The 16,302-nt window shown below is 37.2% G+C and overlaps 1 protein-coding gene across 1 annotated transcript in view; it reads right to left on the reverse strand.

Moving 5' to 3' along the window:
• Nucleotides 1-16,302, reverse strand: part of OCA2 (oculocutaneous albinism II) — a 168,635-nt gene that overhangs the window by 85,859 nt on the left and 66,474 nt on the right. Inside the window, exons 14-16 of the mRNA XM_008941656.1 lie at nucleotides 14,725-14,857; nucleotides 1,953-2,100; nucleotides 254-311 (exon numbers count right to left, since the gene is read on the reverse strand). Coding sequence (XP_008939904.1) covers nucleotides 254-311; nucleotides 1,953-2,100; nucleotides 14,725-14,857 — 339 coding nt within the window. The remainder of the gene's footprint in view (nucleotides 1-253; nucleotides 312-1,952; nucleotides 2,101-14,724; nucleotides 14,858-16,302) is intronic.

Genomic DNA, 16,302 nt, shown 5'->3' on the forward strand with positions numbered 1-16,302 from the left:
CCATAGATTAAAAATTAAAGGAAACACTGTTGATCCTTTAAATTATATTTTTCTGAGGAACAAAAGTATAAAACCTAACTAGCCTCACTATATGTTTCAGTAACCTTATCCCACTGAGAAGCCAGCCAACCTGCCTGCCAGCTTTTCGGCTATCATGTGAGTTATTAAATTTGCATTAGATTCAGAGCATTCTACCTGTATAAGAGCACGGACCTGCTTACATGGGTACAGAGAAAAACTACCATCTACTTACTTTTTTCTGGAGTTCCTGAATATTTGTTTCCCAGTTTTTATCTTCTTGTGAAATTTGCCTGAAAGAAAATTACATCTGCTTTTTTCCAGAGTGAAATTAGAGCTCTGCAAGAGTGTTAAAATAAATCCCTCTCATCACAAATAGATCACCTTTTCCCCCACGTGGAATAACACATAACACAAAGGAGTCGTGACCACCTTGCAGCCAGCAGCAAAATTTCCATGAGCATTCACTTAAGACTCCACTTTTCTAACCTGCTCTGCTAACACACAAACTCTATTGTTCATGAAGAGTGCCACAAGCTTGGAAGTATACTCACACTCCTCCAGAGTATGGACCTTGATATAGGATCTGGCTATGTGCAATATGCAGTTCCCTTAATAGGTTCAGAAATTTATGTATGCCCTGCTGTGATAAAACCAAGGTCATGGGCTAACATCAAGTTAGAACACATATATTTTACAATTGCATCTTATAATTAAGTTTTTAGGATCTGAATAACTTCATCATGTTATCTGCATAGTCAGCCCTCCAGCAAAAAATCTTGGGATATGCAGTTCAGAAGCACTGTTGTTAACGCTAATTAATTCTTACATTGCTGTAAATATACTGTGCTGGAGGAATCCTGATTTTCAGATTAAATATACAATTTTTATTTATACTTCAGAAATGTCTTCTTTAGAGTGCAGTATAGTGTAATAATCTGTATAATCTTTTAGAAAAAAAGTTATTTTAACAGCCTTTTTTTGTCTTTAAGTATTGATACTGTCTCTCCATCAAAAGTGCACAAGATCAGCAAAAAATTATATAAACAAAAATCATTCTATTACTGGAATAATTTAAGAAATCGTATTTTCATATTCTTGCTCATACTGCCTATTTAAAATGTTTATTAATGAAAATTAATTATTTCTGTTTTGCATTATTCAATTCACTTTCAGAGTATTTATCACTGCTATTCAGTCATCAAATTCCATAGCATAACAGCTGGTTTTGTGGGAATGTAAACAAAATAAAATTAGCATTTTTGTTAGTCCTACTTTACATAAACTTCTTTTCTGTAGATAAACTGTTAATTATGTCTGCACTCAGGTTCACACTGAAGATTTGATTATTAAATAATTTCAATACAGCAATTCACTGGTGAGATTTTTCAAACTCAACAGTTAATGAAATTCACACTTGAATTTTTCTCGAAAAGAAAAAAGAAAATATAGCATTTTACTATATTGAAGCCACTATTGCAAGGAAAAGTGTAATGATGTGTTTGTGATCTTTTTAAAACAAAAACTACCTGAAAATTCTAGGGTCTTTAAATTTGGGTCATATTGATTTGTACTTTCCAGGCCTTACACATGAGTTTTGTCCTAAAATACTTTGTGTTTTACTGAGGCTGATGGTGACTCTTCATATTTGTGCCAACACCATCTGATCAAGAAACAACTAAGAACATAGGGCTCGTCTCAGTGAAGATCCCTGAAAGCCTTCACTTTCATCTCTGCCTAAAATTACTATATAGGAGCCCTTGGCTGGTTGAAGCAACCAGAAAAATTACCCCTGATGTTAGCAAAGCCTTGCTATCATTCCTGGCTGTAGACTGAGCAGCAGGAGCTCCCCAGCAGCCCAACAAACTGCTTGTGCCTTCAGCTTGTCCCTGCCAGGGGTCGAACCAGGGTGGGACATGCTTGTCCCTGCTCACCTGTGAAATGTCCTTAGCTTCGTCCTCAGGAGCATCTCCAGAGTTAGCACCTTCTGCATCAAGAGGCACTTCACAGCAGTCTCCTCTCTGCTGGCTGGGTTAATGCGCTGTGCAGTCAGTCTCCAAACGTAGATCTCATGTTTCAGCTCTATGAAGAAGCAAAATGGCTTATCTTAGAGCAGGTACCATGTATATGAAACCAGAGACAAGAAAAATGTCTGTAATATGCCCTGGCCTCAAAGCTGTTAAAGTTATTCGAGTGGTTTCCCAACAGTTTTATACCTAGGAAGCTGTTTTTACCAATCATTTTGCAGAGCTGAAGGTAACAAAAAATAAATAGAAAATCTTCAAAATTTTAAATAATCTCAAATCCCTTTCCAAAAAAAATGAAGCATTGTCTTCAAATGCTTGCAAATGCCTTCCACAAGCTTTAGTGCTAAAATTGTAGCACATTCATTTCTCATCACAAAGGAAACTGCCAACATACATTATTTTAGTGCCAACAAGATACTAAAGACTTTGTAGTCAGGAATTACAGCAAATTCTACTTTACTGTAATCAAAACGGACAACATGTTGCCACACCCTCTATGTTCATACGAGCAATTTTATCAATGTAATGAAAAACAAGTTTAGTGCTATCTTATGGAATATTGTTTAATGATATTTTAAAGGTTTCCTAAGAAAAATTAATTCTTAGCCACTGAAAAATTCCATAAACATAGCTACAATCACATGTATGCTGACCTGACTGATAGCTGATCCTCTGTGAAATTCAGACTGATTGACATTCGAAATCAGCCTTCAACACTTTGATTTCTTTGTTTTTTCCAGTATTGTCAAGGCCTTGGAAAATGACTGAAAAGCATGTGCTGCTGTTCTGAAAGGGCCTTGGCCTGGACATACCAAAAAAAAATAAAACCCACAACAACACTTTGCATTTCCCAGGAAATCGCTAAAGAAATAAAAGCAGAATATTCATTCAGAAATCGTCTCTGCAAATATTTCCTGATGAACCAATAGGATGTTTCCTCACCCTTCTTTTCTGTCCTACTTAAATTTCATGTCGTTGAAGACAATGTGTCAAGAATTCAAGGCTTAGTATCTTACAAGCCCAGTTCAATCAGGAAATTGTTCCTAAAAATATGGATGCAAAAATCATTGCACCATGTATACAAACTATATGCATTATTTATAAAATAAATAAATAATATAATAACATAAGAGATATTTAAACACATTTTGATGTAGGCATTGATATTAACGTTTACTACTGCCAGTCCCTAGTGTTTCATGGTATCTATTCTCAGAAAGCATTCTAAACATGTTTAATTCCCCTTTTCATTTGTGACCAAGTATTTATATAGATAAATGACTGAATCATGTAAAAATTGACTGTAAGGAGAAATTAGACTTGATAGAACTCCAACATTTAAGAGTGAAAGTAAGCAAGTCCAGAGCCTGTATTCAGAATAAAAGGGATCTGAACAACACTTGACTCACATTTTATACGATTCATGTCTCTAGATGAGCACCCCTCGAAATGGAAATCTTTGCCTAAGCTTTACAATGCAGGACCAGAAATGTAAATCCACAGTATCTAAATCCCAAGGACTACCTCAGGTTATTAAACCACTAGCGCTCAGCTAAAGCTTTTCTTCCAAGAAAGGATTCATACCTGAATGACAGATATCAAAGAGGTGCAGAATCTACTGTTTTACTTTGTAATATATTTGATGATTCTTGCCAAGAGCACACTCTGACACTAAATTATGTTAAAACATGGATAGGTCCTGCTTATCAAAGGGTCCACATGACTTTGTGTAGAGACCCTGTCCTGGCCATCATTTAATTTTCCATCAACATTTTTGACACACACAAGTACATCAGCAGTGATTTTCCATTCTCTTTGAGAATATAAACTAGGAAGTGACAGAATTTTAGACCACAGCCAATCTTCATTTCCCCACAGGGAAAAAAAGAAAAAAAGAAAAAAAAGAAAACACCGAAAAAAACCCCACCTCTCTTAGAGGACTAGGGTGGCTGGGAGTTGTGCAAAATCCCCATATTTTGAACTTCAGAAGTGGTGACATTTTTTTCAAGATGGCAAGATTAAATTTTAAATCTCTTCATTTGCAAATTCATTTTCACATAAATTTTGAAAGAAATTAGTGACCACATGTTTGGGATCTGCTTCAGCTCCATAGTTTCTGATCAACGGGGCAACAAGCTCTTTCAATTGGCCACTTCCTTCTTATAACATCTAACCTGAAACTGCTCTGAAATCATGAGCTGGGGAACTGTTCCTTCCTTCCCATACAGATAAGCAAGGCTAGATGGAGAAAAGTTGGAACATGGCTTTCTTGTACATTCTGCCGTGCAACTTCCCAGGCAAAATTATTTTTTCTTTGAAAAAGTTTTCTGAGCCCTTTGGGGTAAAAGAAATACTTCTATGATCCTACATGCTGCCCTAAAATGAACAAGATAGAAACTTTAGTATTCAATTTAAGCAAGGAAAAGGAGAAAACCCTCTCAGTAGGTGAATGGTCTTTTCTGTACTGCTTTCACATGCAATTTTCAAGTCAGTTGTACTGGCTTTGAAACTTTCTCATCATTTCAAGAGAGAGTGGGGTTTTGTCTTTTTCTCTGGCAAAATCTCATGAAACACCACCATCCAGTATGCTATCCTGCTTTCTGGTAGCTTGTCTTTGCTGCCATACTTTTCTGATCATGTCCATTTATCCTGCCATAGCATTTTCACCCAACCTTTCCAAATGAAATTTCACCAAGGGCTTTGCTGATGGAGGACAGTTGAATCTTTCATCATGTAATCAAGACATAGATCCCCAGCAGGTATTTTGATGCAACAAATCTTTTTTTTCTCTCCTTCAAAAAGCAACAGCTAGCATTGTTGTATCTATGCCACAAACAAACCCACAGAGTTTCTCCCATTTCGGGTCTGCCAACCCATTTCAGCAGCAACCCCTAGAGAAACATCTATCCTCTAGGGGAAATGCATGTTTAGGAACATCTGAAATTATATTTTATGATATACGATGTTACACATGGAATAAGGGCTTAATGCAACTGGAGGGTCTCATCAATCACTTCAAAATTATGGCTAAGGTAGCACAAGGGCAGCATTTGGCTGCCCCTGAATGGGAAGGTCTCACACCTCATTTCCCTGTGTCCACAAGTTCATGTCCTCTCCTCAGATGGGATCTAATGGTCATGTTACATCAGGGAAAGCTCACACCACCCACTCATCCAACAACATCCAATCTGCAGGGGCTTTGCAGGGTTATCTGCATGGTGGATCAGCCTACTAATTAATTTTTCCTACAGCTGCTAAGGTCTATTACTAATAATTGAAATGGTGCTTGTGTGTGGCATGAACCTTTCATGGCAGTTTATCATTAAATTAACTGAACAGCTAAATTAACTTATAAATGCAACTATATTAGCAGTAGTTGAAGTGACAGAAGCAAAACAAAGTTTGGTATGCAGTGATCTGAAGTAAAAGATGACAGGAGAGCTATAGCTCAGTCAGGGAACTGAGCCTGTTATGATACTAGAATCTTTGTGAACGTGGTACGTTCATAAAGCCCACAAGGCACCACAGCAATATAACTGGAATTACTATTCCACAAAAAAATTTTTTTCTTTTTTTTTTTTTTTCCCCAGAAAGTCCATTTTTAATAAGAAAATAATAATTTTTGGCTTAGTTCTAGGATCAAATAAAGGATCAACAAACATGTAAATCCTGTGCTGCTAATGTGTTCTGATTCTGCATTTTTCATATTCTGGTTTCTATTTATCATATTTTACCATGGAGACCACAGATATGACATTCTGGACCCACTGAATTTAATGGAGTTTTAGCTACTGACCCGAGCTGTGACATTTTAGAAAACATTTTCTGCATTTTAGAAAATGTTCGATTTCATTTTAAAAGGCATATTCTTCCAGCAAACTGACATTAATAGTTAGATTGATTTTCACTTAGAGTAATTACACATTCCCTCCCACCTGACTGCCAATGACAAAGAAGACATCCTCACAAACTGAGTGCAATTAATTCCCCATCTCAGAATCTGAAAAGGCCAGTCTTGTTAATTGAAGACACTCAGAAAAGCATGACCAACCTTGATGAGATGATAAGAATTATCATAAAACGGCAATTTTTAACTTGCAAGTGCACTAAATCCATTAACTACCTTTTTGCAAGTGACACAAGTGTGCACTGCTGGGCTGTGACTAACGACGTCCAAAACACATTCCTCTGAATGCGATGGGTTATTTTCTCCACATGCTATTGTAGCTGAGCTATTTTCAGTAAAATAATTCTTTTTCTTAGTCGGCTTCTTAGAACAAGAATACTCCTCTTTAAATGTCAACTAAAAAACAAATTAAGCACTACGAATTATAGTTTAATCTAGTACCAGTAATATCTATAACTTCTAGTAATTTTTTAAATCCCTGATATTATGTAGTTAATCCTTTAAGCATTATTAAACAGTGAGTATCATCTCCATTTTAAAAGCACAGAAACTAAGTCAGAAAGGTGAAACCTAAGAGTAGAAAGAATTCACCTCAAGTGATATTTGACCTCAACAACTCATGCCTCCCTCCTAGAGGTGGTGCCTCTCAACAGGACACAAGTATAAGTCTCTAATTCTGAAATTTTTTCTATTTTTATTCTAATGCCTGAAATGTTCTTATTTTTATACTTCTGAGTAGTCCAGTGTATCAAAAGCAGATAAAGATAAGCAGAGGCATAAACATTGTAGGGTCTTCAGAGCTGCAACAGGACACACTTTGTCTTATTCAGCTAAATATTTGCAAAGGAATGCAAGAAGTCTGCAAAATGCTGCATAAAGTAACACAGAGCATTCATAGAAGCATTTCAACTCGAAATCAACATCTGGGATCCTATTGGGGCACTGAGGCAGCTAATGCCATTTTGGCTGCCCAGTGCAGGATTGCATCCATGGCACAGGATTTGTAGGACATCCTCGTCCCTGCAGTAAAGCAGCTGGACCCCAGGCAGAAAACTGCAAAGCTCAGAGGACGCCACACACCTAAGACACCTCCCAGGAGTCTTCAGGGCAAGCCAGGGTAGGCTGCAGCAGCCCCAGGAGTTAGGCTGTTCAGGAAGCTACAAAGCAGCAAGTACCCTTCTTCTTCAAAACCTAACTAGCATTTTTCCTCACTGTGGTTTGGGTTTCCCTCTGTAGCTTTAGCTGCTGAAAGAGCCTGCAAGCCTTTCCATGCATTTTATAAGGGAATAGTCAACGCAATGCCTCTTTGACAGTTACATAACACTTGGAGTAATCTGCAGATACTAAAGAGGGTCAGATCTCTTATAACATTCCAGAATGGTTGATACGGATTACATTGTTCCTCCATCAGTTTGTCGTGGAGCAGGGGATGGGTTCTCTCTCTGGTGATATGGGCCCTGTTTCCACCTCTGGGTAAGTCAGATTTAGTGCCACAAAGTTCTTTCAGTCTCTGTGGCTTTGTTTCTTAGTTTCCTCTATTACAACTCCCCATCTTTTAAAAGCAGGAATCTGACTATAGTTAGCTTTCATGTGTGCTCCTTAGCACTTGTCTAATGTGATCACAATACTCTGTTCTGTTACACTGAGAATGGCACAGGGACATGGGAAGTAGAGAGTCAAGTATTCTGAGCATTCACTTATCTAAAATTCCAGTGTAGTTTATTTCAGAAAATTTTCACCAGATTTGAAATCTAGAAAAATAATTCTGGTTTATTCACTATAAGAAAGTTTTAAACAAGACTGCCTGACTCACAATGAAAAACAATTTAGCCAGTGCATTCCATTAAAGCACTAGTCTCACAATTAAAAAACAAATCTCTGTTCATTTCACTATCCTTTTGTCAAAAGTGAATAGATATATTCTAATCATAAAACATTTTATACAAAATATAGCTACTGATGAGGTTCTTTCAACACCAGGAGAAAAAGGAAACAGAAAAGAAAAAAAAAAGAAAAAAAAATGGGGGCAAAAAAAATGTGGCAAGCAACTACTTAAAAATGGTATCCTGAAGTCCTAACAAAAAAAAAGAAACATGAAAAAAACACAGCCTGAAGAGGACAACTCTAATATCCAAAAGACAGTGCTTCATCTAATGGTTTTAACAGGACAAAATGAAGAGCAAAATAATGGAGCACACTTCAGGCTCATCACATATTTTAGCAGCTGGTTTAAATTTAAAAATGGTGACTAGTAAGTTCAGCTCATTTTGGTAAATAAAAATGGCAGGAATAATTTAAAAATCTGTTAAGGTTACACTTATATTTGAAACACCATCACAGTAAAAACTCTCTGCAGCAGATAGATACAGAGCATGTGTTAAATTAAGCTAAATTATTCTCTTAAGCCCTGTATACCAGGAAAATCCAAAGAGCCTCAGAGCCAGAGTAAAGCTTCATTGTCATAGCTTCACCAAAACACCTTTAACAAAAAGACCAGGTCTTGCCAACCAGTGTGTATCTGTACAATCATTTCATGATAAATAAAAATCAAGGGGGAGAAAGGCTGTAAAAAGAAACAAGAGATATCACTTCCCAAGTCTTTACCTCCCATTAGTGATTTTTTGTACTGATTCCTTCTATGAAAAATGTGCATAATAAATTGTGAAGTGCTGCTGTATTGATTCAAAACACCGCTATATTTTACTTTCTTTCTGCATAAGTCAGGTAAAATAATATTACAGCCTGCCTTCTTGTGATGGCTATGTTATCAATGCACTAAGCAAATACTATGAGATTGTCATATTTCTCCTACTCTGCAATGTCAGAATACTATCTTTATCAGCTGAAAACAAGAAAAAGCAGATTGACATTTTCTTCTTTCCAAGGGGAATATTCCAACAACTTTGCAGTACAAAGGACATATACAGGATTTAAAAAAAAAAAAAAAAAAGACCTAAAATGTTTAAAAATACAAAAATCCTGAATCTGTGTCAATAACTACACTTATTTTCACTCCTGATCATTAGAAGAGTTGTTGAAGGTGCAAATAATAAATCACAGATATTTTCTTACTATTTTCAAACATAAAACCATGACCCTGGTGGATCCTGATATATTATTTTAAAAGGAGTATACACAAAGTCTTCAGGGACCTTGAGACTAAAAGTCTTACATTTCCCTAAAATATATCCCAATATAATTAATTGAAAACTGCATCTTTCCATTTAGCATGTTTTCACTCACAGTACAGCTTGCCCAAGGAGGCTGTGGATGCCCCATCCCCAGAAGTGTTCATGGCCAGGTTGGCTGGAGCTCTGAGCAACCTGGTCTAGTGGGAAGTGTCCCTGCCCATGGCAGGGGGTTTGGAACTAGGTGATCTTAAGGTCCCTTCTAACCCAAACTGTTGTATGATTCTGTGATTCTGACTGTTCTGTGACCCTGAACAGCACATATGGCTGTGCTGATGCTACATGACACCTTACCCTGTGTCCCCTCTGTGTCTCTGCAGTGTCCTTGTGGCCCTGGACGTTATATTATTTTATATATATTTTTTTTTTTAAATCAAATTGTCTGAAGCAGCATTGGGATTGTTTTGTAAGTCTTCACAGTAGTTCTTCGCCAGCATTAAAGCACAAGGCTGTGTGTCACAGTGCAGGGCATGGTGTGAGGGCACGTACCAATGTTAGAGGGTGCAGAGGCCACCAGGACATCTTGCCCTGAGAAAACAGAACTGTAAACCCTGTAACTGTGGCCACTTGCCCTGGGGATCATTCCAGGCAGACATCTCAGAGCTGTGACTGGCAAGAGGGTTCACATGGGCAGAACAGTGACAGCATTGAACTGTACCTTCTGTTCAGCTACAATTACAGTTGATGATGTCTGTCCTTGGCCACTCACGTGCAGCACAAAGTACTATAGCAGACATTTGTAGTCACTAGAGTACACGGAGGAGGAAACTCACCAGACATTAGATGTTAAATGAGTTTTCAGTCTTACCTTGTTTTCTCTCCCTATCATCCACTTGACATTCTTTGCACAGTTTCGTGCAAAATGAAGCCCATTGTAAACAGTAGGCACTCCAAGTCCAGGAATAATGCCTGGACATCTTGCAGAAAGCACAGTCCTATCAGTTGCACATGTCTGACAACCCTCAGTTATTGCTGCACTACTTCTGTCCTCTTCTAGACATTCTATCTTTTCACTGCTGGTTTTGTACATTTTTCCACTCCTCCCCTCCTTTTTCTTCTCTTAGAGAAGCAGCTGTAAAACTCCACATGGAAAAAGGAGACAGATTTGCTCACTCATCTGGTTACCACATTTCACATTGTGGGAAACAGCACAGTGTTTTTCACACATTAAGCACTTTAAACATGACTATGATTAATTAGAAAATTGCTTCTGTTGTCAGCTTTGCATACCAACTATCATACTACCATAGCACTACTTTCCCAGCTGCTGCATACACCAGAGGGAAGCCCCCTCCCCTGGCACTACCACTCCTGCTTCAACAGAGGGTCCCTCTTTCAGCCAGCAAAACTATCAGAAACTGAAGCAAGCAACACAGGAGAAATGGAGAAATGGTGCCAAATAAGTTGTTGTACCAGAAGAAAGCTCATCTTCTTTGGCAAAAATGGCAGTAATACTACTTGCTATGAGATAGTGTGCCACCCACTGTCCTGGGCATAGCAACCTTCCCAAATACACAGGTCTACACCTCCACAGCTTGATGGCTGAGCCATAATAGTGTATTGTTACTCTTCCCAGGGACTAAATAGTTTATTGTCAACCCTTAAGGTAAGCAAGAACTTCGGTTTCAGGTTCTGGGGAGGAGGAGAGAACAGCAAGTTTAACTCCTCTTGCACTCATATATTATTATTTCTCCTCATATATTCTTTTGGGAAAGTATATACACATACTTTTTAAATTTCCTCACTTACTACCCTAACCCTAGCAGCTTTTTTCTGCATGACACAGAGCAAGATGCAGGTTTATCAGCTGAAAATCACACTCAAAAAAGTCCTCAAAATATCACTTCATTCTTAAAAAGCATTTGATTTTTGTCTCTCAAAGCTGGGTTCTTTGGATTCTTCTCTCTTTTGTTAGTACACCCTGCTTTAAAGCCACTGCACCTAGATAATGGCACCTGGGGAAAGAATATGCATTTTTTTTCTGCTACACAGGTGCTGTGGCTCAGTCTGAAAGCCAACAATTTAAAGACACTGGTAACATAGCACTAAAATTTATCTGCCAATGTATTATGAAAATAACAGCATTATCTGTTCTTAAAATTAGTGCTTATCCATTCTCAATAGGCTGTGTAGTCCAAAACAACAGAAAAAAATCTTAAAGCACATGGCATAGAGGGGAAAAAAATCTGGGGAGAATAATATACCAATTAAGACTTACATATCTTCTTTAATTGCTAATTGGGGCAGAGTGAGGGAGGGCTGATATTCATTTTATTAAAAGAGCTGCTTCAGACAAGCCTTTTGAAGTTATCACAGAATCACTGCAACCTGAGATGGAAGGGGCCCTGAAAGCACCTTGGAGCACATTCTGCAAATACAAACCATGACAGCTACCTCCTCATGGAGCTCTATTGGTCACTTTCTCTTCCCCTTTCACAGAAAATTTCAATAGAAAGAGTAGCTCTTCATCATTTGCCCTGATTGAACAGCTACTGATTAGCTCCAGTGCAATGGAGCAGCAGCTGATTAAAAGAGCATGTGGTGCACTGATCAGGAGACTGCTACACAGGAACATATTAAGCTGCAAGTAAAAAAGATTACTGAGAGATGAATTGAGAGAACTATGCTAGACAGTGTTTCATTAGTACAGTGTTTCACTGGTAAAAATATTATGTCAGTGAATAAACTGTACTATTCAAATTATTTTTAAAAATTGTTATGAATACTTGGTTTCCTAAAAGTCAAAACTGTATGATTTAAAAGTTTATAGATTAAAGAAAAAGTTCTATTTTCTAAAATATATATATTCACAAATTAATGCTATTATTTCAGGATCAAAATTGTTCACAGTTGGTAGAATGAATTTTCTGACTGGTTAGATATTAATTCTTTCAAGATACCTTGCAATTTGACACTTTTAAAGATAATTTAAGTATATAATAACTCTAGTTATTCATGGCAATGTCTGCGAAGGTATGGCTTTTATTAGACTATAAGAAATCAATAAAAACAAATTAATTCTTTCTAAATAAGAAAGTTAGAAGTTGGGAAAAAAAAAAAAAAAGAGGGAGGTGTTCCAGCCCTCTGTTCATCTTTGTGGTCCTCCTCTGGATGTGTTCCTACAGGTTCATATCATTCCTGTACCAGGGACCTCAGAGCTAGATACAGAACTCTAGGTGGGGTCTTATCAGAGCAGAGTAGAGGGGGAGAACCACCTTCCCTAGCCTGCTAGCCACGCTTCTTTTGATGTATCCCAGGATGTGGTTGACCTTCTGGACTGCAAGCACGCATTGCCAGCTCATGTCCAGCTTGTCATCCACCGCAGAAGGAGCAATAAGACTATGAGCAACTCCCACATCTGTGCAGAGTTTGCATTTCAGTAGTCTGTTGGGAACACCTTGGGAGTGGATATTGTTTATCTCATAGCTTTTTCACCTCTCTTCACCTTCACAGCACTAACTTTGATCAGACAAGCAGGTAGATTGCTCACCCATAATAGACTGTTCACAAAGCTTATTACGAAGTTTTTAATGAATATTTATTTAGGTAATGATAACATCCTGCAAGGCAAAACTCAACATTAATTATTTATAATTGATAAATTTAAGGCATATGTATGGCTAGCAGAAGAGAGCATCCTTTTCTGCATGTTAGCACTGCCAATTTTCAGTGACTTATTTCTCCAAAGGCATTTCTGTTGGAATGGAAACTGAAGTAAACTGAAGTGAGGCAGAAGGGTCCTATTGGTAAATACTGTCTTTTGTCCCTTTTCCCTGGAAGTTTATAGTCAATACATTTATTTATCAGATAAGGAAGACGTCTTGCAGCATCTTCCCTGGTACAAGAAGGTAGGAAGACTCTTGATGGGTTTCTGAAAATCTGACTTTGTAGCGTCACACAGAAATATCTAGGCATTTTAGGGACTGAGTTCATTGCTTTACCTCTCGATTTCAGGATCAAATCTCTAAGGGTGCGGAAAGCCTCGGCTGTTTTACAATGGCACAGTGATGAAAATGCATTTCTCATACCAAGTAAATATATAGAAAGAAAATTCTCCTTAATCCTCTTAGAAACGTTAGGTAGTATGACCCCTAGAACACCTCAAAAACACTTTGGTTCTTAATACTTGGAATGCCTTTGGCTCCTAGAGCTATGAACAGGTAAGCTGAGTGCACCTGGTGCTGAACGGGCACTGAAGTCTTTCAAAACCAAATGTCTGCACAAGAGCTAAATTCCTAAGCACGGAAGTCTCTTCTCTGGCCTTTCTATCTGATAGGATTCAAGAGACCTGGTATAATTCACTGAGAGGACTTCTATCTTTGTCATAAAATCCTACTCCTAAAGCTAATTTACCCTGGAACAAGACAAATCACTACAAGTGATACCCACTTTGCTTAAATTAATTACCTATTGTGAGGATCTTTATCACTCAGTCACCTTGGACTTCTCTTATATGCAAAGAGAGAAATAAAGTTTTGGGGGCTGCCATTTATCTGTTCTGTTGTGGACAGCTACATTAGTCTTCAGAAGAGCTTATCTTTCTCCACAGATTACAAATGGAGCCAAGTTATATCAACCATATGAAAAGTTGTCCTCCCCATGCTAAGCAGATGACATACATACAGGTTCAGAGATGTTGTACAGCACATTAAAACATCTTTTGCATGGTCAGTAGAAGCCTATATCATTGGTCTTCTCCAGCCAAAAGTGAAGAAAACATCAGTTCCAAGGAAGAAACAGTTATACCAAGCTATCTTTCTGCAATGCTTGCTAAGAAATTACACTTGGTGAATTATTTCTTGCCTTATAATGAAATTGTGAACATTTGGGAGTTGTTATTAAGTTTCACCACTGTAACAGAAAACTAAGAACAGTGGTGAAAACTTCAAAACTACTTAATAGAAAGGCATAATAGATTGAAGACAAAAAGGGACATATTCAACAGCCACTGGAACACCTTTATCAAGACTTCTAGAAGACTACTGAGGTAAGCAGCCTTAAAAAGACATAGATTTCATCCTACAATATAAATTGTACACTGGGGAAATTTAGAGTTGCAAGAGTCACAGAAACAAGCTGGAAAGTTTTCATGCCTTTGATGAAATGTCCTTCACTGACCACAGATCTGGACAAGATTGCTTAAAAAAAATCCAGTAGAAGGAAACCAGCAGTGAGAGAATGCATCAGTGCACTATGGCTGTCATAAGGGAAACCTAGGATATTTCTAAAACTAGGTTGTGAACTTATCATCTTGAGGAGATTTTATCTCTTGCAACGCAAAACACCCTGATACTCAAGCCTACGGCTATAAATGACACAAAATATCTCTATACATTTTGAAAGATATTTAATAATTTATGTCAACACCTCAACCTTAACACCAGAAAAACAACAATTTTAAAAAGTCAGAAAATATCATTACTAAAAATGAAATCTAAATTATTATTTAAACCATTAATGTTCAGAGACTGAAGGAGAGTGGGCTCTTCCATATGAGGATGATATTGTAGTAGGCACTATGCAGTTTCTGTTCAGCACATATTCAATGTAGAGATAATAAAAATGTGTTCACTCTCACACTTACCAACAATTTCACTTGGCTCCTTATTGTAAAGTTTTTTGTTCCAGTAAAGGAGTCTGAGAAAGGGAAAGGAGACGAGAACAACAAGGCAGATGCCAACAAACATATGCCCTGTGAAGGCTGCAAAATCCAATCCCTGGAAATAAAAATGAAAGCCTCAGTTAAAAATCTGATGTTTTTTCCATACTATCTACAAGGAATAGTATTCAATTATATGAACTTTAGCAACCAGTAATAAATGTGAAACAATGAAGCAAGTTCAAAGTGCAGCATGTGCTGTATTTCATCTGTTTCAAGGAGACAAGCCACATTACAATTTAATTCAGAGAATTAAAAAATAACATTATGACTAATCCAGAAATACATTTAATGTTTCTGACATGGGTAGAGGAAAAAAAAAAAAAAAAAAGAACAACAAAACCTGAATCATTAACTTTCACTTTTCATTTAGAACACCATAAATTCATTTTCAATCACACTGAATCACAGAAACTGTTAAATCTTAATGACCAGCTTTTGTTTTAAACAGATAACAACAGGGATTTTTACAACAATTCTATCTGAAACAGGATTTGCTGTGAATTCACAAATATTCTTCTACAATAAAATATCTGTTTATATTCTGTTTATTTTTCTGCCTGGTTAATAAATGGACACGTTTCTTTATATTTTGCATAATGAAGCCCTTTAATGAAAGGGTTCTCAAAAAGGTTAGTCAGAACATGTTAAAAAGCTACTGTTTTAAGCAATAAGAATGAATAATGATAAAACTCCGAAGTTAGCCATGCTTTGAGTATGATGTTGGACTAGATAGCCCCTTTCAACAGAATTATTTCATGATTCCAAAATACACACACTGTAGTAGATCAGGATTAGCTTTTGGGCCAGGATCTTCTGAAGCAGTTATGATTAGTCTGTCCAAAAGAAGTTGTCCATGAAGCTCCAAGGGGGATTCCATTCAAGTACTCTGGTAGCAAGGAACTATCTTATATTGACAAAGCAGAGTTTATCTGAACTGATGATCCCAGGGGAGCAGCTCTGTGACACTTGGAAGAAAGCATGGTCCAATCCCTAGATAGCTCAGCTTGTTCAAACTGAATTTTCAAAATATCTGCTGATTTCCTAGAGACTCTAGAAAGTCATGGGATTTCCCTGTGCCACACCTTTATGTCTCTATAATGACTTGCCTTTAACCAAATAACTGTGTGGTACCTATAGACCCTTCTCTAATGCCAATATGTGTTAAAAACAGCTCCCTGAGCAGCATGATGTTGCTACTAACCTCCTATGTGTTAAGACTATTGGGGACTTATTACTTTAAATGTGTGTTCTTTTATACTGTCTTCTAATAAAAGAATTTATGTGAGAATGTCCCAGATGAAATGTCTCTGGTTCAAAAATGGAAAAAAAATGTTTCTCTATTGCTCCACAGGGCATAATAAAAAGACACACGACACAAGAAGCTGATTAAAGTCATAAAGAACTTCTGTGGGCAGAGAAAGATTAGTGCTTTTTTTAAAAAATATAAAATAAAATCTATAGTTTGCAGACACTTCAATAAATCTCAAAACATAAACATGC

This window comes from Merops nubicus, unplaced genomic scaffold, assembly GCF_000691845.1.
Source record: "Merops nubicus isolate BGI_N331 unplaced genomic scaffold, ASM69184v1 scaffold2316, whole genome shotgun sequence".
Lineage (NCBI taxonomy): Eukaryota > Metazoa > Chordata > Aves > Coraciiformes > Meropidae > Merops > Merops nubicus.